Raw genomic sequence first — 24,690 nt, forward strand, 5'->3', positions numbered from 1 at the left:
AGACAGCCCTCACTTTGATAACCACAAAAATTCACCACAGAAAAAGAAATGATTTCAGACTGGTAAATTACACCTTCTACAGATGCAGTTCGTTTATCCCCAGCACCTTCCTGTGTGGGGGAAGGGGAATATATCAGTATTATTTGTTAATCGTTTTCTAAATGGTCCAATCAAATAACTCAAGAATGACTCCACTAATCTTAGACAGATTTTACAGGAAACCTCCCCAGGGAATAAGCATCTTTGCTTTAAACATGAATGTTGGTCTGAGAAAGATACTAGGTAAGCACAGGAGAAGGATCGATGGGTAACAAGGTCATTTTTATTTTATGCACACCAGTTTGATTTGATAACAAAATATTTAGAGCGTGCTTCTTCAAAATGTATACTTAATTTTTTCAATATAGCAAGCAATATTCTTATAAAACAGATAAACTGTGACAACCCTATCAGTGTGCATTGGGTTTATGAGCATTACAGAGCAGAACATACCAGACAGCTGTTAAGCAAGTCAATAAAGCATTAACATGGCAAAGTTGCACTGATATTAAGTGCCTAAGTGAAGCCTCTTACCTTATCACACCTCATAAGCCCCAAGTACCTGAGGGACTTGCTGGTCTGTGAGATCTGGGTTGCTCCCTTATCTGTGATTTCTTTACACCAGCCTACATCCACTGTTTCAATGGTTGTACTGTACTGTCCAATCGCTATCAGAGCTGCAACAAATAAAGAACCTGTCAGTTTGTTGTGAGCACACAATCATTGTAATCACATTAATGTAAAGTGGTAATTACCCGAGGCCAGTATTTTACTAACAGCTTACTCTTATAGGAGGTAAACTCCGAAAGCTTGTGATTTAAAATAAAACTGTTGGACTATAACCTGGTGTTGTGCAAGTCCTTACATTTGTCCACCCCAGTCCATCACCAGCATCTCCACATCAAGCTCACTCTTACTGTTCTTAACTTGATGACTGGGAAGGGTTGAGTGTAGCTGGAGATGACACACTCAATGAATCCCCCCTTTCCTAAAAAACAATAACATTCACCGCAATTTAAAATCACCAAAGGGAAGGCAGCAGGCAGCTCAGTGGTTTGGAGGCTCACTTCACACCACAATTGATTCCAGATCTACCTGAATTACCCCGAATTGTTTCACTACCCCCTCATTAAATAGAGATGTGATTGAGGGAAGGATGAAGTAAAAGGGAAAGCGGAATGCAAGAATTCAGATATCATCATAGAATCAGAGAATGGTGCAGCATAGAAGGCGGCCATTCAGCCCATCGTGCCTGTGCAGGCTCTTTGAAAGAGCTATCCAATTAGTCCCATTCCCCTCCTCTTGCCCCATAGCCCTGTAAATGTTTTCTCTTCAAGTATTTATCCAATTCCCTTTTGAAAGTTATGATTGAATCTGCTTCCACCACCCTTTCAGGCAGTGCATTCCAGATCATAACAACTCACTGCGTAAAAAAATGTTTCCTCATGTTTCCTCTGGTTCATCATAGTATCATCATGGTAGGTACAGCACAGGAGGAGGCCATTTGGCCCATCGTGGCTGTGCTGGCTCTTTGGAAGAACTATCCAATTAATTCCATTCCCCTGCTCTTTCTCCATAGCCCTGTAATTTTTTTCCCTTAAAATATATCTATTTCGCTTTTGAAAGTTACTATTGAATCTACCTCCACCACCCTTTCAGGCAGTGCAATTCAAATCTTTACAACTCGCTGCGCAAAAAAATGTTTCCTCATGTCGCCTCTGGCTCTTTTGTCGATCACCTTAAATCTATCTCCTCTGGTTACCGATCCTCTGCCACTGGAAACAGTTTCTCCTTATTTACTCTATCAAAACCGTTCATGATTTTGAACACCTCCATCAAATCTCCCCACAACCTTCTCTGTTCTAAGGAGAACAACCCCAGCTTCTCCACATAACTGAACTTGCGCCTTCCCTGGCACCATTCTAGTAAATCTCTACTGCACCCTCTCTGAGGCCTTGACATCCTTCCTAAAGTGTGGTGCCCAGAATTGAACACAATACTCCAGTTGAGGCCTAACCAGTGTTTTATAAAGGTTTAGCATAATTTCCTTGCTTTTGTACTCTATGCCTCTATCAATAAAGCCCAGGATCCCATATGCTTTTTTTTTTAGAAACAGCCTTCTCAACTTGTCCTGCCACCTTCAAAGATTTGTATATGTGCACCCCCCCCGGTCTTTCTGTTCCTGCTCCTCGTTAAAATTGTACCATTTAGTTTATATTGCCTCTCCTCATTCTTTCCACCAAAATGCATCACTTCACACTTCTCTGTGTTAAATTTCATCTGCCATGTGTCTGCCCATTTTACCTGTCTGTCTTTGTCCTCCTGAAGTCTGTTATTATCTTCCACATTGTTTACCACATTTCTGAGTTTTGTGTCATTTGGAAACTTTCACCCTCTGTGAAATCACACCCTCTACACCCAATTCCAGGTCATTCATACATATCAAAAAGAGCAGTCTCCTAATAATGACCCCTGGGGAACACCACTGTACACTTCCCTCCAGTCTGACAAACAACCATTCACCACTACTCTCTGTTTTCTGTCCCCTAGCCAATTTTGTATCCACACAGCCACTGTCCCTTTAATCCTATGTGCTTTAATTTTGCTAACAAGTCTATTATGTGGTTCTTTATCAAATGTCTTTTGAAAGTCCATATACACATCAACCGCACTACCCTCATCAACCCTCTCCGTTACTTCATCAACGAACTCAATCAAGTTAGTCAAACACGATTTTCTTTTAACAAATCCATGTGGACTTTCATTTATTAGCCCACACTTTTCCAAGTGCCAATTAATTTTGTCCCGGATTAGTGTCTCTAAAAGTTATCAACGGTAGGCTGACTGGCCTGTAATTGTCGAGTTCATCCCTCTCCTCTTTTTTGAACAGGGGTGTAACATTTGCAATTCTCCAGTCTTCCGACACTGTCCCCATATCTAAGGAGAATTGGAAGACTGTGGCCAGAGCCTCTGCAATTTCCACCCTTACTTCCCTCAGTAACCTAGGGTGCATCCCATCTGGATCGGATGTCTTTTCTACTTTGAATACTGCCAATATTTTAAGTACCTCCTCTTTATCTATTTTTATCCTATCCAATATCCCCCTACTACCTCCTCCTTTACTGCTACAATGGCAGCATCCTCTTCTCTAGTGAAGGCGGATGCAAAGTATTCATTTAGTGCCTCAGCCATGCCCTCTTCCTCCAAAGAAGATCTCCTTTTTTGTCCCTAATCTGACCCACGCTTCATTTGACTACCGTTTTACTATTTATACGTTTATAAAAGACTTTTGGGTTCCCTTTTATGTTAGCCACTAATCTATTCTCATACTCTCTCTTTACCCTTCTTATTCTCTTTTTTTAGATCTCCTCTGTACTTTCTGTATTTAACCTGGTTCTCTACTGTATTATGAACCTCACATTCGTCATAAGCCTCCTTTTTCTGTTTCATTTTAATCTCTATATCTTTAGTCATCCAGGGAGCTCTAGCTTTGGATGCCCTTCCTTTCCCCCTCATAGGGATGTGTCCACTCTGAACCCAAACCAACTCTTCCTTGGTTAGGCCTCCCATTGTTCAATCACTGTTTTGCCTACTAATTTTTGATTCCAATCCATCTGGGCAAGATCCCTTTTTAACTCAATGAAATTTGCCCTCTCCCAGTTAAGCATTTTCACATTTGATTGTTCCTTGTCCTTTTCCATAACTATTCTAAACCTAATAATATTATGATCACTGTTCCCCAGTTCGCCAGCAGGTGCGTTCCTGGTGGGGGGGGCCCCCGAAAATCGGGAAATCCCGGAGCGGGACCGGAGCCCGCCTCGAACCCGCACACTTCCGGGTTCCCCGCTGACGCACCGGCGTGCGCGCGCAGCCCCCGCTGGTGGGAATCCCGCAGGCAATTAAAGCCAGCGGGGTTCCACTTGACGCTATTTATTTTGCTTGTTCTGGTCATTGACTGACCTGATTAAGGGATTATGTGCGGAGGGGTGGGATTTTAGAGCAAACTGGGACTGTTTCCCACACTGGGGGAAACACTCCCAGTTTAAATGGACGTGTTGCAGCTGTCAGCCTGTGACAGCTGCAAAGGTCCATTTGACAGGTTGGGGGGGGGGGTGGGGAGACCCTCACTCATTGCAGGAGGCCACTCTGTCACTTGCGACAAAGTCTGGCCTCCACCACCCTCCTCCTGACAATCAAAGTCACCAACTTGCACACTTACCCCGGGGTCCAGAGACATGTACCTACCTTGCGGACCCCCTCAGATGTACATCTTCCGGATGGGGGCCGCCGTAGCTGCAGTCATGACTTCCTCGGAGGGTGAACAGCATCACCAGCCTCACCAGCCTCGCCATCCACGCCGTCCACCTCTGACACGTGGAGCTCCACAACACAGTGCTGTGACACATCCACCTGTACAGCAGGAGGGAGGGCTACCGCAGAGAGAGATCCGTTGCAGAGGGCACTACCCTCGCCACAGGGTCCACAGACCGAGGCTCAGCTTCCTGGACCTCTCTGAGCAGCAGTGCACACGGAGGCTCAGAGTCACTCGACATGTAGTCGTGGACATCTGCAGCCTCCTTCATGCCGAGCTGCTCCTGGCTGGCCCGAGCACCATCTTCTTACCTGTCGCTGTCAAAGTCACCACTGCCCTCAACAACTTCTCCTCCGCATCCTTGCAGGGTGCAACCGGGGACATCACTGACGTCTCTCAGTCGTCTGCGCAAAAGAGCCCTGCAAATACACCTACACCCACTCTGCAATGACACAATGGGTGGCATCAGTTGTGGGTCTTCATAGTGATCCTCAGGAGAGGGCATTATTGCACAAACCAGACAAGATTCGCGAAGACGTGGCAGTAGTGGTGCCAATATAATATGCAATATGAGTTGGTCAGAAATTCAATATAAGTAACAACCATGACAAACCCTCAAACACCCTTGTGCATCCCCTTCATACTCACAACACGTTTGCCTTACGCTGCCTACTGCACATATGTGATGCATGCCCTGTGGCTGCAGCACAGGTAGTGGCAGGTTGAGTGAGGCTGGCCGTGAAAGAGATGCACGAGAGGGTGAGTATGAGATAGAGCCACGAGATTGTATGAGGATTGGGTTGAGTGGTAGTGGCGGGATGAGTACTGGCGAGGTGAGTAGGTGCAGGTAAGATGAGGATGAGGTTTGAGTGGGTATGAGGGGTGATGTGACAGAGTAGTGTTGGCAGTGCTGAAGGAGATGTGGGGTGGGGGCGGTGATGTGGCAGACGGAGTGTAGGGGAAAGAGTAAGTGTACTCACTTTGCCTGACCTACTGAGGTCATTGGAGCGCCTCCTGCACTGTATGCAGGTGGGCGATATGTTGGTGGTGCGGGTGACCTCCTCTGCCACCTCGAGCCAGGCCTTCCTGGTGGCAGAGGCAGGCCACTTCCTCCCGCCCGGTGGGGGGAAGATCTCTGTCCTCCCGTTCCTCCTCACCCCATGTATTGATACCTGGAGTGAGGCATCATTAAACTGGGAGCAGCCTTCCCCCTGGGCTGCTCCACGCTATAATTTTTTCTGTTTGTTGCAGCATCTGTCAGTGGAGGACTGCCCCTTTAAATAGAGCTCCTCCAGCTGACAGATCTTACTGCGCATGCGCAGCCCGCCCAACGCGCAGATCAGCAGTGGGGAACCCGGAGGAGAAGGTAAGTGGATCCAATTATGCTACGATCGCGCGGGTGGCTGACTCATTTCGCTGGGCGCCCCCCCGCCAAGAACCCGCAGCCCTGCTAACATCGGGTCCATGGACCTTGGTTGAAATTAAGCAAATTCATTTTGCAGAGGATCCTAATGCTTGGCAGAGAAAGAAGACCTTCATCTCATCAGTCTTGGCTGGATTTACATCCAGTTCAAGGCAGCGTGCTAATATACTATGTCCCCCATCCCTTTAGAAGCTGTAATCCTGTGTCCTGAAGTCTATAAGTCAGATTGTGACTTCCAGCACATATTACGGTACCTTTAACCAATGAATAAACAACAGAGATGACTGTAGCTAATAACTTTTGTTGCTATATTTACAGTCAGTTACCATCTTACACCATACTATCAGAATAGCCTCTTTTTAAGTGCCACTGCAGGACTTAATATAGACTGACAATCTGATATGGTACTGAGGAGGTGCTGTACTGTTGGGGGTATTGTTCTTTGAATGAGATGTTAAACTGAGGGCTGTCTGCCCATTCTGGTGGTTCAGGTAGACATATTTGAAGAAGAGCGGGGTGCTTTCTTAGTGTCCTGGCCAATATTTCTCCCTCAATACCACCAAAAACAGATTAACTGATGATGAATTGCTGTTTATGAAAGCTGCTGTGTTTGCTTACATAACAACAGGCACTGCCTTTCAGATTAATTCATTGTAGGCCAAGTGTTTTGAGATATTTCCGAGAGACTTGGTAAAGCACCATATAAATGAATCTCTTTTTTAATTAAAGGTAAAAATGTAAAAAAAAATTACATTTTACACATGAAAGCAGCTCCAACTACAAAAAGAAAACGGTTTTTGAGAGTAGTGTAACTACTATATTTGAGGAGCCTTAACATTATGACATGTTCTGTTCAGTCAGTGGTCGGTAACAAGTTTTTGTGTTGCACACAAGCACCATATTATTAGTGAGCCTCTTGGATGCTCACTATAAACAGGGTACACCTCATGCAGTCTTCACAACATTACTCAGCTGGACAAAAACTGAGTATGACAGTAATGATAAGTTACTTCTTATACAAAGCTCTTTATTCCACATTTCGGAAACACACTTCAAATTCAGAACTTCATCTCACAAAAAAAAATTCTACATACTGAAAGAAAGTCTAAGATGTTGTTCGATGAGGCATGCTATAATTGCCACTGCTGCCATTAAGAATATAAGAAAGTATGGGATGAGAAATGGAAATAAGGAACTAAGTAAGGCCATTCAGCTCACACCTTCCACGGACCATGTACAATCTGCTCCATCATTGACTTGATTAGATTTCAAACAGTTACCAACTGTTAAAACCCCCAAGAAGACAAACACTATGAAATGTTTCCCTAAGGAAATCGAGCAACAACTTACACTTCTATAGCACGCCCTATGTGTGGGATCCCATTTCAAGATAATTATGGTTGAGGAGTACCATTCTGCTTCATATTGCTTCATCTATCCAGAAGCACCACACAGTGAATCAATTTCAGTATCTAATGTCTCTTAAACGATTCCAGGGTTTTCACCACCACCACCACTTTATCTGAAAGTTGATTCCAAGTGTTGGACACACTCTGCGTGAAGAACTACCTGATATCAGTCCTAAAATTACCTTTTACTAATTTGAAACAGTATCTCCTGTCTTAATCCCACAACATAATTTGAACTAATATTCCAGATTTACTTTTTCCATACCATTTACTATTTTATGTGCGTCTATAAGATTACCTCTCAGACTCCTCCTTTCCAGGCTGAAAAGCGCAAGTCTCCCCAGTCTTTCATCATTTCTCAGATCCCTGACACCAGGGTTCGGCTTTGTGGATCTTCTCTGCACAGCCTCCAATGCTCGAATATCTCCCTCATGTCTCAGTGACCAGAACTGGACATAGCACTCAAGGTGTAGTCTGACCAGAACACTGTACAGTGTGATCATGACTTCCTCTAACTTATATTCAGCTGTTTTGGCTATGTATCGGCTTTGTTGATTGCTGCTCTGTATTGGTTGGACATGTTTAGTGCAGCATTTACGAAGACTTTCCATTTCATTCGTAGCTATTTCAACACCATTTGTGGAGTATGTGTATGTTGCTTATTTTTCCATCCCATGTGCAGTAATTTTCGTTTGTCTGCCACTCTGCCATTACACTGCTCACACACTTATTTTGTCCAACTGGCTCATTTTTAGGTTGCTTTCGCTGGTTCCACTGACCTCTCAGTTTAGCGTCAACAGCAAATTTGACCATTTTCCATTCAGTTTCTCAGCCAAGGTCATTTATGTAAGTGAGAAACAACAGTGGTTCCAACACTGAGCCCTGGAGCATCCCACTCGATACTCCCCCTACCCCAATTTAACTCCTCCAAGCAGTACTTGTTGATTTCTACCCTTCAACCAGTTCCTTATCTATTCCCAGGATTTACCCTGAATCTCCCAGATTTGAGTTTGGCTGATAGCCTTTATGAGGGATTTTGTCAAATGTCTTTTGGAAATCTAGGTACACTATGTAGTGGAGCTTTACACAGTCCACTTGGGATGTTACTTCCTCAAAGAAGTTGAGCAGGATGGTCAGGCAGGATCTTCCCCTTCTGAATCCACTTCGGCTACTGTTTACTAAGTTGTTATACTTGTACTTTTCGGGTTTACTCCTGATGATCAATTCTATTATTTTACATGTAATGGAGGTGCAATTGATGGGTCTGTTTTATCCCCGTTTTTGAATGCGTGTTGAATTGGCCTGCTTCCAATCCACTGGTCCCTCCTAATGTCCCGTAACTCCAACATAATGATCGTTAGCACCTCAAATCTCCTCACAAGTCTTTCTCAGCACCCTGGGATAAATACCAGGGTGCTGAGAAAGAGTCACGAGGAGATTTGAGGCGCTAGCAACTATTATGATGAAGTCAAGGATGGGAATGTGGGATTTTGTGTGGGCTTCAATATTTTGAATGAGTAACTTGTGGAGGGTTAAATTTGGGTGACAAAATTACACATTATTGACACAAACAGCATTATTCAACCCAAACAGCAGTCTGAGATACTACAGGAATTCCTGGTGTGCCCGGGAAAACATTACTTCATAGAATCATACATCACAGAAGGCCATTCAGACCATTGTGTCTGTGCTGGCTCTTTGAAAGAGCTATCCAATTAGTCCCACTCTACTGCTCTTTCCCCATAACCCTGTAAATTTCTCTGTTTCAAATATTTATCCAATTCCCTTTTGAAAGTTGCTATCAAATCTGTTTCCACCACCCTTTCAGGCAGGGCATTCCAGATCACAACAACTCGTTATAATAACATAAATACTTCATATTGCTCAGGAACAACAACTCATTAGTGTTGGTTCAGTTCAGGACTCTTGGCAAATGCAAACACTCCAAGTTTAGCACATTAGGCCGTATAAGGAGGGATGTGTTTCCCCCTTACAAATGAGCTACGAATAATAACTGGTTACAAATTGGGATGTATTTGTCTAACAAAATAGTTCCCTACCTTTCTTAAGTTTCATTTAGTTTTTGACAGTACACAGGAAAAGTTCACAGAAAGATGCTTGTAAAGTTATACAGGAGTGTTTTGGTAAAAGAAGCTGAGAACCCTACACTGAAAACATCTCTGTTCCAGCAGTACAGGAAGTTCCATAGACTATTTGACCAACCATATTCATGCTTATCCTCATAAGCTTCAATCATTTTCTTATCCAGATATTGATCCTGTTCTCTTTTAAAGAAGTTCATCGATACAGAATTAACTGCCTGTGATGAAAGTCTATTCTACATATCCAGTACTCTAGGGAAAAAAATCTTCTGAGCTCCAGTCTCACTTTGTATTTATATCCTTGAGTTCTGTGCTGGCACTAAGTTAAACTGATATTTTTTGGTTATTTGGGTATCTGACTCACAAAGAAACCTATCATCATGACTAAGAGTATTCAAAACAAATGACTGAGAAATCCAGAGGCAGAGTTTGTGTTTGCCCAATATTGAGTGCACACATTCTCACTGTACAGCACAACCAACTTACTCAAATCCAAAGAATTTAGATGCAGGTTGGTAACAGCCAAGGGCCCACATATATGCAGAAGGAAATGCTGGAGTTAAAACTGCACAGCTTAACATGAGAACATGAGAAATAGGAGCAGGAGTAGGCCATATGGCCCCTCGAGCCTGCTCCGCCATTCAACAAGATCATGGCTGATCTTCGACCTCAACTCCACTTTCCCGCCCAATCCCCATATCCCTTGATTCCCCTAGAGTCCAAAAATCTATCTATCTCAGCCTTGAATATACTCAACGACTCAGCATCCACAGCCCTCTGGGGTAGAGAATTCCAAAGATTCACAACCCTCCGAGTGAAAAAATTCCTCCTCATCTCAGTCGTAAATGGCCAACCCCTTATCCTGCGATTATGCCCCCCAGTTCTAGACTCTCCGGCCAGGGGAAACAACCTCTCAGTATCTATCCTGTCACGCCCCCTCAGAATCTTAATTGTTTCGATGAGATCACCTCTCATTTTTCTAAACTCCAGAGAGTATAAGCCCATTCTACTCAACCTCTCCTCATAGGATAACCCTTTCATCCCAGGAATCAATCCAGTGAATCTTCGTTGCATCGCCTCCAAGGCAACTATATCCTTCCTTTGATAAGGAGACCAAAACTGTACGCAGTACTCCAGGTGTGGTCCCACCAAAGCCCTGTTCCATTGCAGCAAGACTTCCTTACTCTTGTACTCCAACCCCCTTGCAATAAAGGCCAATGTGCCATTTGCTTTCCTAATTGCTTGCTGTACCTGCATGCTAACTTTTTGTGTTTCTTGTACGAGGACACACAAATCTCTCCGAACACCAACATTTAGTAGTTTCACAACATTTAAAAAATAATCTGTTTTTCTATTCTTCCTACCAAAGTGAATGACCTTCCATTTCCCCACATTATACTCCATCTGCCACCTTCTTGCCCACTCACTTAACCTGTCGATATCCCTTTTCAGACCCTTTGTGTCCTCCTCACAGCTTACTTTCCCACCTAGCTTTGTATTGTCAGCAAACTTGGATACATTACACTCAGTCCCTTCACCTAAGTCATTAACATAGATTGTAAACAGCTGAGGCCCAAGCACCGATCCTTGCGGCACCCCACTAGTTATAGCCTGCCAACCTGAAAATGACCTGTTTATCCCTACTCTGTTTTCTGTCCGTTAACCAATTCTCTATCCATGCCAATATATTACCCCCAACCCCATGAGCCCTTAACTTGTGTAACAATCTTTTATGTGGCACCTTATCAAATGCCTTTTGAAAATCCAAATATACTACATCCACTGGTTCCCCTTTATCTACCCTGCTAGTCACATCCTCAAAAAACTTCAAAATAAATTTGTCAAACACGATTTCCCTTTCATAAAACCATGTTGACTCTGCCTAATCATATTATGATTTTTTAAGTGTCCTGTTACCACTTCCTTAATAATGGATTCCAGCATTTTCCTGACAACTGATGTCAGGCTAACTGGCCTGTAGTTCCATGTTTTATTTCTCCCTCCTTTCTTGAATAGTGGTGTTACATTTGCCACCTTCCAATCCGCTGGGACCGTTCTAGAATCTAGGGAATTTTGGAAGATCACAACCAATGCATCCACTATCTCTGCAGCCACCTCTTTTAGAACCCTCGGATGTCACTTAGAGGCAGTGAGCACAGGTAAGCCTCCTGTTGCCTGTCGAGTAAAAACCATTCTACCCATCAGGGCATTAGAAGGTTATCTGGAGCCGAGTGGGAAGAATCTGAGCTCCAATGACAGATCTATCCTTCCAGGAAACATCAATGTATCAGTCTGCTGGCCTATCATCAACAGTGCCCTGGAGTATTACAAACTCAGATTACCAACTCTGCCACAGAGGATCAACCTGGTTCCAATCATCAGACCTGCCACCTTGGATCCAAAGAGACCCCACTCACTCACCCCCAAAAGATAGTCACCAGTTGGTCATTAGACAACTGATAAGCACAGTTTAACTCACTAGGTGGATAGCAGACACCAGGAACTCCGCACGAGCCACATCATGAAGACCATAATTCAACATAAAAAATGTGAGAACATTGGGCACACACTGTACTCCAGCAAACGATGCTTCCACCAGCTGGTGTGGAGCTTCAGCAGAAACTACTTGCCTTTGTGATCCAACCACTGAATCCAGGTTATACGAGTATATGTTTGCCTGGTTATGACCCACACAGAAAACCACCTGTACTTACATAGTGTTTTTCATGCAGCAACCATCTCAACAATGGATCAGAGGACACTAAGCAGGAAGTGAGAGAGCAGTTATGGGAGGTAGCCGAGTGCACCAGGTAGATTTTGAGGAGGCGGTTGAAAGTGGAGACAGAGGTGACATTGCAGAAGAATTTAGAAAGATCAATTGGAGCTGCAGGGTGAAGCTGAGGCGAATGTTGAATATATCAAGCCTAGAGGTGATGAAAGCATAGTTGAGGGTGTTGACGGCGATGGGATGAGTTAGGCACATAGGCGGAGGATAGACTGGATGTGTAATTTGAAATGCAGCTCAAAGATGAACCGGACCCCGAGGTTGGACACAAGGTTCAGCCTGACTGAACAGCTGGGAAGGGAAACAAAAAGACCACGGTCCATCTAGTTCGCCTTCTATCATCCTGGTAGTCGCATGATAAAACCATATTGCAGTTGTTGACTAATCATGGCAATCATCTCTATCAATTAATCTACAACAACCCAGACATAAGCCGAGGAAAACCCCCAGTGGTGGGAAGCTTTGGGATTCATAGGTCCAAAATCACATTTTTCCTCCCAAGCATGTGATACTTACCACATGTACTGTCTCAAATTACTCAAACTGTATCCCAAAATATTATTTCCTGAATGAAAGCTATCTAATTTGCATTTGAATGAATCAATGCTATCTGCTTCCACCATCTCCCTAGGCAGCCTGTTTCCCCCATCTTGTCGATGTCATGCTGCAGGAAGTTCTGGCTAATCCACAAATGAATCAGACAGCACAGCAAACATGCATGGAATGGAGTGAGTTGGGGAGGAGATGAATTTACCTCTTATACATCTGAAAGCTGACCCCCTGTTCATGGATGATGCAGATAAGCAAAAGGATGGACCAAGGGGAGGGAGGGGGGTACACAAATAATGTAGATGAATCTATTTTGCTTGCTTTAGCTGGATCATGTTGAAAAACTGCCAAGCAAACATTTAATTTTTTTTTTACAGTTAATTAATTCCTGTTACTCTGCAAGTCTGGTATTTTGAAGGATGAGCTGATTGCAACAGCATAGTCCAACCTCTTACATCTTATCTCCTTTCCTGTACAGTATGTAATAGAGTGACCAGACACATTAAGCTCACTATCACATCTGTCACCATACCAGATATGGAAGAGGCAGGTAGGTCTGGCTGGGTTAAGTGATGCCACACCAATATTTATAAAAAATCATCTGCAGAGCATAGCTCAAAAACACATAGCTCAAAAACACTAATACCTTAGAACACCATTTTAACTGAAATGGAAAAGCATCATGTTTCTAGCAAAGCTTAAATATGTAATACATATATTTTATAGTCTTTTTCCACACCTCTTTAAATGAATTCATTATAAGATTTACTTTATTTTAAATCAAAACCTAAAATTTCTATAATTCCAAAAGCATTCTGCAAGTTACCAGATAATTTCTAATTTGCAATAAAATTTCAATATTTACAAGATCACAAAATTCCATACTTGGTCATTTCAACCAACACTTTTTTGCTATTGAAGGGTTTTCGTACATCTCGGAAAAATTCATTTACAGCCTGAAACAAGTCGCTACCGATCTATTCTCAGTCAAACAGGATGTCGACAAATTCCCATTTCTTGGGAAAACCTGCTCCAGTTGATATATCTGTATGGCTGTAGATGTTGCTGGACAGGAGGATTATTGTCCTCTAAGCTAATCACAAAAACTATAGAATAACCTTTTAGAAGTGATCAGACAGCCAGGTATGTGTTACATAACTTTAAAAATCACTTCAAACACCTCCTCAATTGGTCTGTCAGGGTCCTGTCACTTATGGTGTAATTTAGACCCTGAAAGATGATTATGCAGATACTGTAGTTTTACCAGCTCAGCAGTTTCCACACAGTATGTAGTCAGAAATTTAGAAAACCTCAGCTCCAACACATTGGCCCAGAAATTGCTTAAAAAGGAACGGTGAGCTCAACAGTGCTCTAGTTGTTAGTGATGAAATCGAGGAGCAAGTTCTGGCGTTCGCACATGCACAGTCAAACGCGGAAATCTGGAACTTGCTCCTCCTGGTTCGCTGGCGATATGACAACTTCGCCGGCTGGAATCAACAGACCAGTGCCAACTTGCTCTTCTGCCCAGCTGAAAAGTAACTAAAATCACCACAAAACAGGTACACTTAAACATACTAGATCTTTTATTGACTGCCAAACAACTAAAAATTAACTTTTAAAAATGTGGAGTCTCATTACTTCTTATTTTAATAATTTTTGGTCATTTAAAAAATTTTTTTTTTTACATTTTCCTTCTGTCTCTTTTATTTAATTCAATTATTTCTTACACTCTCTTTTTTGCTGTCTATAATTGTTTTTACAAATGATTTTAATGTGGTACTTCTCAGTTCCTGGATTTTACGTTCTAGTTCACAGAAACTATTCGCAGCGTGTCAAAAATGCTGCAATCTGATTGGTCGAGGGGAGAGAGTGATCCTCTCACTTCTCCCATGGGTCCTAGCTTCACTGGAGGTAACGCTGGGCTCTTCTCCACTTCCTATTGGAGGAAGTGCACCCAGTAAGTTAGTATTACTGGGTGCACTTCCTCCAGTGGGTTAGTATAAATCTATGGAGTGGCGAGCACTGTTGCTTCGCCACTTCGAGCAATTTCTGGGACATTATTTTTTTAAAATCACGAAGCTGCTGAGAAATGTACACAAGTGAAGTTTCTGCTTCCCTGATATAGAGAGCATGCTCTCTCCTTGTAGTGATAAGAACATAAGAACATAAGAAATTGGAGCAGGAGTAGGCCAATCGGCCCCTCGAGCCTGCTCCGTCATTCAATAAGATCATGGCTGATCTGATCCCAACCACAAATCTAAAGAACACAAGAAGTCGGAGCAGGACCCGGCCACATAGCCCCTGGGACCTCTCCGCCACCCACAGGGTATTGACCGATCCGAACTCAGCTTCATGTCCAATTTCCTGCCCGCTCCCCATAACCCCTAATTCCCTTTACTTCTAGGAAACTGTCTATTTCTGTTTTAAATTTATCTAATGATGTAGCTTCCACAGCTTCCTGGGGCAGCAAATTCCACATACTTACCCAAGTTCAAACAGCTTAAGTGCAGGATGGCAAGAGTCCAGGCTTAGGGGCTGCCAAGTATGCAGTGGGGTATTTCTGAAGTTTAACATGTTAAAACCATACAATCTATGGACACAGAGCACTGGTAAGCTTTCCGCTGCTGGGAGTTCTTAGCTGAGGTACATCTATGGTGGTGGTTTTCCAGCATGTCCTCTTGGTACTTGGATGGAAAAGGTACAGAGATAATGAGGTCGACAACTAAGCTTCAGACAGTTAGTTTGTGGAAACAAATATTGGAAACCTAGTTAAAAAAAGTACTTCCATATAAAAACTGATTATGTTCATGAGCAATAGCTTTCGATTTCAGTTGGTAATTATCTTTCAGCTACTTGTTCAAAATAAACATAGAGAGTTGTCCTCTGATGAGTCTGGGAGAGCAGCTGTCGAGAAAGTCACTGCTTGGGTCTGTGGTCCTTGATCTAAACTTAGTGGGTACCCCTGCACTCAGCCATTAGGGGAGCTTACTTACTTCTCATTGTCCTCAATAAAATCACATAAGTACTTTTAAAATATAACACTATTTACAACGAAAATTACGAATGAAGATGATTACAACAACTTGCGCTCCTCACATCCAGGAAAACATCAGAGATCTTTACAATGAGGAGGAAAGGCAGAGAGAAGTAAGAATGAGAAACTGAATGCATGGTCAAAGAGGTGGGTTTTTGAGGATTTTTTCGAAAGTGGGGAGAGAATAGGCAAGGCCGAGAGGACCAGGTAGAGAATTCTAGTGGAAAAGAGTGTAATGGATGAATGAATGACTGCCAATGCTGGATCAGAGAGAACAAGGGGTGAGAAGTCCGGTGATAGTGGACTTTCCACTATCACCGGTGATAGTGGAGCAGATGGTATGTGTGAAGATTAAACGCATGGAGTTGCTGGACTTTCTCCAATTCGAGGGTTAGCGACCACCGCCTGCCCACGTGACTCCACCACTAATCTGCAGGCTTTTCCTCCCGGGGCCCTCATTACCAAAGCAGAGTGGATTTCGAGCAAGAATACTGCTCCTCATTACCTCCCTCCCTGCCAGTGGTGGAAAGCTAGAGTGTTGCTGCAGTCTTTAAAAGACCGCAGGCAGTTAAAGGGCATCATCAGTGTTTGAGCAGAGAGAAGCACATGTGTAGGAATGTCTCAAGAAGCTGGTGGGGGAGGGGGGGCAGCAGCAGGAAGGGCTCAGAGATTGGGGAAGTGTTCACGCCACTCAAGTGCCTCTAGCATTGTCTTCTCTTCTTCCAAAGGAAAAGCTGTCTCGTAAACAGCACTAGAGAAATGTAACTAGTGGTGGGGCAGGGGGAGCAGCAGTGAGGAACACCATCACTGAAAACACTAAGTCAGCACGACAGTGACAGTGCAGCTTATTGAGGCCAATAATATCGCAGAGGGACGGATGTGGGGGAAAAAGTTGAGCAAGACAACAAGGTGACTCACTTCCTGATCCAGAATGATTCCTGGGATGGCAGGACTGTCGAATGAGGAGAGATTGGGTCAACTCAGCCTGTGTTCACTTGAGTTTAGAAGAATGAGAGGGGACCTCACTGAACCATATAAAATTCTGACAGGGCTAGACAGACTGGATGCAGGGAGGATGTTTCCCCTGGCTGGGGGGTCCAGATCGAGAGGTCACAGTCTCAGGATACGGGGTAGGACGTTTAGGACTGAGATGAGGAGAAATGTCTTCACTCAGAGGGTGGTGAACCTGTGGAATTCTCTACCACAGAAGGCTGTGGAGGCCAAGTCACTGAATATATTTAAGAAGGAGATAGACAGATTTCTAGACACAAAAGGCATCAAGGGGTATGGGGAGAGAGCGGGAATATGGTATTGAGATAGAGGATCAGCCATGATCATAATGAATGGCGAAACAGGCTCGAAGGGCTGAATGGTCTACTCTCGCTCCTATTTTCTATGTTTCTATGTTTCCTAACTCATCTTGAGATGGCAGGTAGCATTTTGATGAAATCCAGGGTAGAGAATGGAGGTGCTGCTGTGAGCCAAAGAGATTGGCTTTAGTCTTGTCAACATTCAATTGGAGGCCTTTTTATCAGACAGGTAATTTGAAAATGGGGCAACAACCTTTGGGTCAATGGAGGTTGCAGCAAGATTGAGTTGGGTGTTGTCAACATACATGTGGAAGTTGACACAATGTTTCTGTATAATGTCGCCGAGGGGCAGCATGTAGACAGTCAAGGCAGAGGGGCCAAGGATCGATCCCTGGAGTACACCAAAGAGGACCATGCAAGCAGAGGAAAAGAAGCTGCTGACAGCAATAACGTGCCTAAATTGAATTAGGTAAGAGTGGAACCAGAAAAGGGTAGTGCCTTGGAGGTGGGCTGTAGAGGAGAAATGTTGAAAGAGGATGAAATATGCAATGTGATCAAAGGCAGAAAGTAGATTGAAGAGGGTGAGGTGAGGAAGGGAGTCACAGTCATAAATGCAGAGACCATCATTTATGATTGACAGGTGAGGTCTCGAGACTATGGATGACGAGAATGGAAGGTTTGAGATTGATAGTAAGTGGAGAGAGTGGAGGGGTTTAGTGTGGGTTTCTTGAGAAGAGATGTGATAACCAGATTTGAAGGAGGTGGGGATAGTGCCAGAGGAGAGAGACTGGTGATGACGGGATGAGGTCCTACAAGCTGAATTTAGGGAGTTAGGAGTTAAACTAAAAAGTAGGACCTCAAAGGTAGTAATCTCAGGATTGCTACCAATGCCACGGCTAGTCAGAGTAGGAATGACAGGATAGCTAGGATGAATATGTGGCTTGAGAGATGGTGCAAGAGGGAGGGATTCAAATTCCTGGGCCATTGGAACCGGTTCTGGGGAAGGTGGGACCAGTACAAATTGGACGGTCTGCATCTGGGCAGGTCTGGAACCAATGTCCTAGGGGGAGTGTTTGCTAGTGCTGTTGGGGAGGGTTTAAACTAATGTGGCAGGGGGATGGGAACCGATGCAGGAAGTCAGTGGGAAGTAAAGTGGTGACAGAAACAAAAGGCAGTAAGGGAGAGTGTACAAAACATGACCGGACAGATGGTCTGAGAAAGCAGGGCAAAGACCAAGGGAAGTCTAGATTAAACTGCATTTATTTCAATGCAAGAAGTCTGATGGGCAAGGCAGATGAACTCAGGGCATGGATGGGTACATGGGACTGGGATGTTATAGCTATTACTGAAACATGGCTTAGGGAGGGGCAGGACTGGCAGCTCAATGTTCCAGGGTACAGATGCTATAGGAAAGATAGAGCAGGAGGTAAGAGAGGAGTGGGAGTTGCGTTCTTGATTAGGGAGAACATCACGGCAGTAGTGAGAGGGGATATATCCGAGGGTTCGCCCACTGAGTCCATATGGGTAGAACTGAAAAATAAGAAGGGAGAGATCACTTTGATAGGATTGTACTACAGACCCCCAAATAGTCAACGGGAAATTGAGGAGCAAATATGTAAGGAGATTACAGACAGCTGCAAGAAAAATAGGGTGGTAATAGTAGGGGACTTTAACTTTCCCAACATTGACTGGGACAGCCATAGCATTAGGGGCTTGGATGGAGAGAAATTTGTTGAGTGTATTCAGGAGGAATTTCTCATTCAGTATGTGGATGGCCTGACTAGAGAGGGGGCAAAGCTTGACCTCCTCTTGGGAAATAAGGAAGGGCAGGTGACAGAAGTGTTAGTGAGGGATCACTTTGGGACCAGTGATCATAATTCCATTAGTTTTAAGATAGCTATGGAGAATGATAGGTCTGGCCCAAAAGTTAAAATTCTAAATTGGGGAAAGGCCAATTTTGATGGTATTAGACAGGAACTTTCAGAAGTTGATTGGGAGAGTCTGTTGGCAGGCAAAGGGACGTCTGGTAAGTGGGAGGCTTTCAAAAGTGTGTTAACCAGGGTTCAGGGTAAGCACATTCCTTATAAATTGAAGGGCAAGGCTGGTAGAAGTAGGGAACCTTGGATGACTCGGGAGATTGTGGCCCTAGTCAAAAAGAAGAAGGAGGCATATGACATGCATAGGCAGCTGGGATCAAGTGGATCCCTTGAAGAGTACAGAGATTGCCGGAGTAGAGTTAAGAGAGAAATCAGGAGGGCAAAAAGGGGACATGAGATTGCTTTGGCAGATAAGGCAAAGGAGAATCCAAAGAGCTTCTACAAATACATAAAGGGCAAAAGAGTAACTAGGAAGAGAGTAGGGCCTCTTAAGGATCAACAAGGTCATCTATGTGCGGAACCACAAGAGATGGGTGAGATCCTGAATGAATATTTCACATCGGTATTTACGGTTGAGAAAGGCATGGATGTTAGGGAACTTGGGCAAATAAATAGTGATGTCTTGAGGAGTGTACATATTACAGAGAGGGAGGTGCTGGAAGTCTTAACGCGCATCAAGGTAGATAAATTTCCGGGACCTGATGAAATGTATCCCAGGACGTTATGGGAGGTTAGGGAGGAAATTGCGGTTCCCCTAGCAGAGATATTTGAATCATCCACCGCTACAGGTGAGGTGCCTGAAGATTGGAGGGTAGCAAATGTTGTGCCTTTGTTTAAGAAGGGCGGCAGGGAAAAGCCTGGGAACTACAGACCGGTGAGCCTGACATCTGTAGTGGGTAAGTTGTTAGAGGGTATTCTGAGAGACAGGATCTGCAGGCATTTGGAGAAGCAGGGACTGATTAGGAACAGTCAGCATGGTTTTGTGAGAGGAAAATCATGTCTCACGAATTTGATTGAGTTTTTTGAAGGTGTAACCAAGAAGATAGATGAGTGCTGTGCAGTAGACGTGGTCGACATGGACTTTAGCAAAGCCTTTGACAAGGTACCGCATGGTAGGTTGTTACATAAGGTTAAATCTCACGGGATCCAAGGTGAGGTAGCCAACTGGATACAAAATTGGACTGACGACAGAAGACAGAGGGTGGTTGTAGAGGGTTGTTTTTCAAACTGGAGGCCTGTGACCAGTGGTGTGCCTCAGGGATCGGTGCTGGGTCCGCTGTTATTTGTTATTTATATTAATGATTTGGATGAGAATTTAGGAGGCATGGTTAGTAAGTTTGCAGATGACACCAAGATTGGTGGCATTGTGGACAGTGAAGAAGGTTATCTAGGATTGCAACGGGATCTTGATAAATTGGGCCAGTGGGCCGATGAATGGCAGATGGAGTTTAATTTAGATAAATGTGAGGTGATGCATTTTGGTAGATCGAATCGGGCCAGGACCTACTCCGTTAATGGTAGGGCGTTGGGGAGAGTTATAGAACAAAGAGATCTAGGAGTACAGGTTCATAGCTCCTTGAAAGTGGAGTCACAGGTGGATAGGGTGGTGAAGAAAGCATTCAGCATGCTTGGTTTCATTGGTCAGAACATTGAATGCAGGAGTTGGGATGTCTTGTTGAAGTTGTACAAGACATTAGTAAGGCCACACTTGGAATACTGTGTACAGTTCTGGTCACCCTATTATAGAAAGGATATTATTAAACTAGAAAGAGTGCAGAAAAGATTTAATAGGATGCTACCGGGACTTGATGGTTTGACTTATAGGGAGAGGTTGGATAGACTGAGACTTTTTTCCCTGGAGAGTAGGAGGTTTAGGGGTGATCTTATAGAAGTCTATAAAATAATGAGGGGCATAGATAAGGTAGATAGTCAAAATCTTTTCCCAAAGGTAGGAGAGTCCATAACGAGGGGGCATAGATTTAAGGTGAGAGGGGAGAGATACAAAAGGGTCCAGAGGGGCAATTTTTTCACTCAAAGGGTGGTGAGTGTCTGGAACGAGCTGCCAGAGGCAGTAGTAGAGGCGGGTACAATTTTGTCTTTTAAAAAGCATTTGGACAGTTACATGGGTAAGATGGGTATAGAGGGATATGGGCCAAGTGCAGGCAATTAGGACTAGTTTAGTGGTATAAACTGGGCAACATGGACATGTTGGGCCGAAGGGCCTGTTTCCATGTTGTAAACTTCTATGATTCTATGATTCTATGTTAAGAAACACAGGGGAGAGGTGGTCAATTCAGGTACTTGGGGATGGTTTGGGAGTGGATCAAGGGAGCAGTTGATAACAGAAAGATAAAAGAAAGACTTGCATTGATATAGTGCCTTTTATAACATCAGGACGTCCCAAAGAGCTTGACAGCCAATGAAATATTTTTTGAAGTGCAGTCACTGTTGTAATCATAGGCTGCATGCCTCAGATGACTGAGGTGAAGGATGAAGGGGTGATGGGGGAGAAACACTAAAGAATGGGAATTATGAGAGCATGGTTAATTGGAGGGTTGATAGGAATTTGGGGAGTGGGAGTAGCCAAAAGAAGCAGTGGCTGAAAAGCGATCACTTTGAATTTTTTATTCGTTTATGGGATATGGGTGTCGCTGGCAAGGCCAGCATTTACTGCCCATCCCTAATTGCCCTTGAGAAGGTGGTGGTGAGCCACCTTCTTGAATCACTGCAGTCAGTGTGGTGTTTTGAATGCAAAGAAATTCTGGAGTCCTTGCATTTTTAAGTCTGAGGTGAGAATGGGGCTGAGATGAGCAGATGTCTGAGGAGAAAATTAATGGTGGACAAAAGAATTTGAGCTTTTTCTGCTGTGCAGGATGATCTTTTCGTAAACAGTTTTGGCCAGAGAGAAGGAGCGCTGGTGACAGACAGGCCAGGTGAGCACAAGCGACCTTAAACTTATGGCCCAATGATTTGTGGCTGCTGAGGTGGATTTTAAACCCGGGAGAGCAGTAGGTGAGTTTACCAAGCAACCTTGATAACACAAGTGTGAACTGTCAAAGTGGTTCTCACTTATTGAATATATCCAGTATTGCAGAATTATCCACAGTGAATCAGGTTATGGAAAGGGAGATTTAACTGTTACAACGATGGAACAGGTTGAGGTAAACAGAGATCTGGGAGTATGTTACAAGGGCAGAATAGTTCCCAGGTGCTCAGAAAACAGCATGAACAATGAAAGTATCATCTAATCCCCGAGAGTGCATCAGCTTTGTTATATGCTCTTACATGTCATGGAATATATATAATCGCCATCATATGGGATGGTCCAAATGTACAAGTTTAAAAATAATCTTTCACAAATTTTACTGGTTATTTCTGGAAGGATATTGTGAGGGCCATGGTCATGTTTCCCAGTGCATTTTACAATGTTAGTCAATCTCAGAGGTATTCTTTAACCACCGGTGTGCAGCTTCGAGTGTTATGGTGTCAAGGAAATACACAAGTGATTTCTTTTCCATTTAATTAACATTGCTAAGTATCACATTGGGACTCTTACGAGAATCATGTATAAAAGGTAATTGGGCGTTACAAAAGGACTGGAAGTACGTCAGTACAATGCATAGATGGTTCCAATTCTCAGATGTACGCTGCCCAACATATGTTGACAAATGACACCCAGGAGGACGTAATGAAAATACTCATAGTTGAAAAGTCAGATCAACTCTTATCTTCATTCAGATATCACAAATTTAATTACAAAAATGGAGGGCAAATGCTTCGATAAACAGCAGCGAATCATCTTATAAAGTAGGCTTGGGAATGAAAATGGTTCCAAATTTTAACACACTAGTGTCTTTTGGTTCATGTATTATTTTCAAGAAAACAGAGTTCAGCCTGTTAATATTGATGGCTACAAGGGTCGTGCATTGTCTTAGTGCATTATGTATCAGGGTACAGCATTATAAAATGTTTGGATGTACATTCACATCAGCTATTCACCCCCTTCCCACAAACCAGATGAGCTGCTAATCTCAGCGACGTTGTTTTAAGAGCCAAGCATTACCTCTACAGGGAAGGAGGGTAAATTCGAGAGCCCATGACACCCACAGGCAAACTCCTCATGTATATAGCACAGAACAGAATTGGTGTTGGACTGGAAGTGGACCAGTTTTCCTCACCCTATTGGTTTTAGTACTAGAATGATACCAGAAATGAGAGGTTATATCAGGAAAGATTGAATAGGCTGGTCCATATCGGTACCAACGACATAGGTAAAAAAAGGGATGAGGTCCTGCAAGGTGAATTTAAGGAGTTAGGAGATAAATTGAAAAGCAGGACCTCAAAAGGTAGTGATCTCAGGATTACTACCAGTGCCATGTGCTAGTGAGTATAGGAACAGGAGAATAGACCAGATGAACGCGTGGCTGCAGGGATGGTGTAGGAGGGAGGGATTTAGATTCCTGGGACATTGGGACCGGTTCTGGGGAAGGTGGGACCTGTACAAGCGGGACAGGTTACACTTGAGCAGGACCGGGAACAGCTAGTGCTGTTGGGGAAGGTTTAAACTAGAATGGCAGGGGGATGGGAACCTGAGCAGGGAGACGGAGGAGGGGGAAACAAGGATAGAAACAAAAGACAGAAAGGGAAGAAGCAATAGTGGAAGGCAGAGAAAACAAGGGCGAAAAACAAATAGGGCCATCGTGTAAAATAATACTAAGACGACTAGCAATCTTAAAAAGACAAGTCTAAAGGCATTGTGTCTTAATGCGCGGAGCATTCGCAATAAGGTAGATGAATTAACAGCGCAGATAGATATTAATGGGTATGATATAGTTCCGATTACGGAGACATGACCAAGGATGGGAACTGAACATCCAGGGGTATTCAATATTTAGGAAGGGCAGGCAAAAAGGGAAAGGAGGTGGATTAGCATTGTTAGTAAAGGAGGAAATTAATGCAATAGTGAGGAAGGATATTGGCTCGGAAAATCACAATGTGGAATCTGTATGGGTGGAGCTAAGAAACACCAAGGGGCAGAAAACGTTGGTGGGGGTTGTCTATAGGTCTCCAAACAGTAGTGGAGATGTAGGGGAGGGCATTAAACAGGAAATTAGAGATGCATGCAAGAAGGGTACAACCATAATCATGGGTGACTTTAATTTACATATAGATTGGTCAAACCAAATTAGCAATAATACTGTGGGGGAAGAATTCCAGGAGTGTGTACGTGATGGATTTCTAGACCAATACATTGAGGAACCAACTAGACAACAGGCGATCCTAGATTGGGTATTGTGCAATGAGAAAGGATTAATTTACAATCTTGTTGTGCAGGGTCCCTGAGGGAAGAGCGACCATAACATGATAGAATTCCTCATTAAGATGGAGAGTGAAGTAGTCGAATCCGAAACTAGGGTCCTGAATCTAAATAAAGGAAATTACGAAAGTATGAAATGTGAGTTGGCTAGGATAGATTGGGGAACTTTACTAAAAGGGATGACGGTGGATAGGCAATGGCTAATATTTAAAGAACGTGTGCAGGAATTACAACAATTATTCATTCCTGTCTGGCGCAAAAATAAAACAGGAAAGGTGGCTCAACCGTGGCTTACAAAAGAAATTAGGGATAGTATTAGATCCAAAGAGGAGACATATAAAATTGCCAGAAAAAGCTGCAAGCCTGAGGATTGGGAGCAGTTTAGAATTTAGCAAAGGAGAACAAAGAGATTGATTAAGAGGGGAAAAATAGATTATGAGAGTAAACTCGCAGGGAACATAAAAACTGACTGTAAAAGCTTCTATAAATATATCAAGAGAAAAAGATTAGTGAAAACAAATGTAGGTCCCATA

The 24,690-nt window shown here is 43.5% G+C and overlaps 1 protein-coding gene across 4 annotated transcripts in view; it reads right to left on the reverse strand.

Annotated features, from left to right (window-relative positions):
• Window positions 1-24,690, reverse strand: part of fbxl17 (F-box and leucine-rich repeat protein 17) — a 667,009-nt gene that overhangs the window by 43,196 nt on the left and 599,123 nt on the right. For all 4 annotated transcript variants that reach the window (XM_067982923.1, XM_067982926.1, XM_067982925.1 and 1 more), the window contains one exon: window positions 574-716. In XM_067982923.1, coding sequence (XP_067839024.1) covers window positions 574-716 — 143 coding nt within the window. The remainder of the gene's footprint in view (window positions 1-573; window positions 717-24,690) is intronic.

Source organism: Heptranchias perlo, chromosome 4 (genome assembly GCF_035084215.1).
Source record: "Heptranchias perlo isolate sHepPer1 chromosome 4, sHepPer1.hap1, whole genome shotgun sequence".
NCBI lineage: Eukaryota > Metazoa > Chordata > Chondrichthyes > Hexanchiformes > Hexanchidae > Heptranchias > Heptranchias perlo.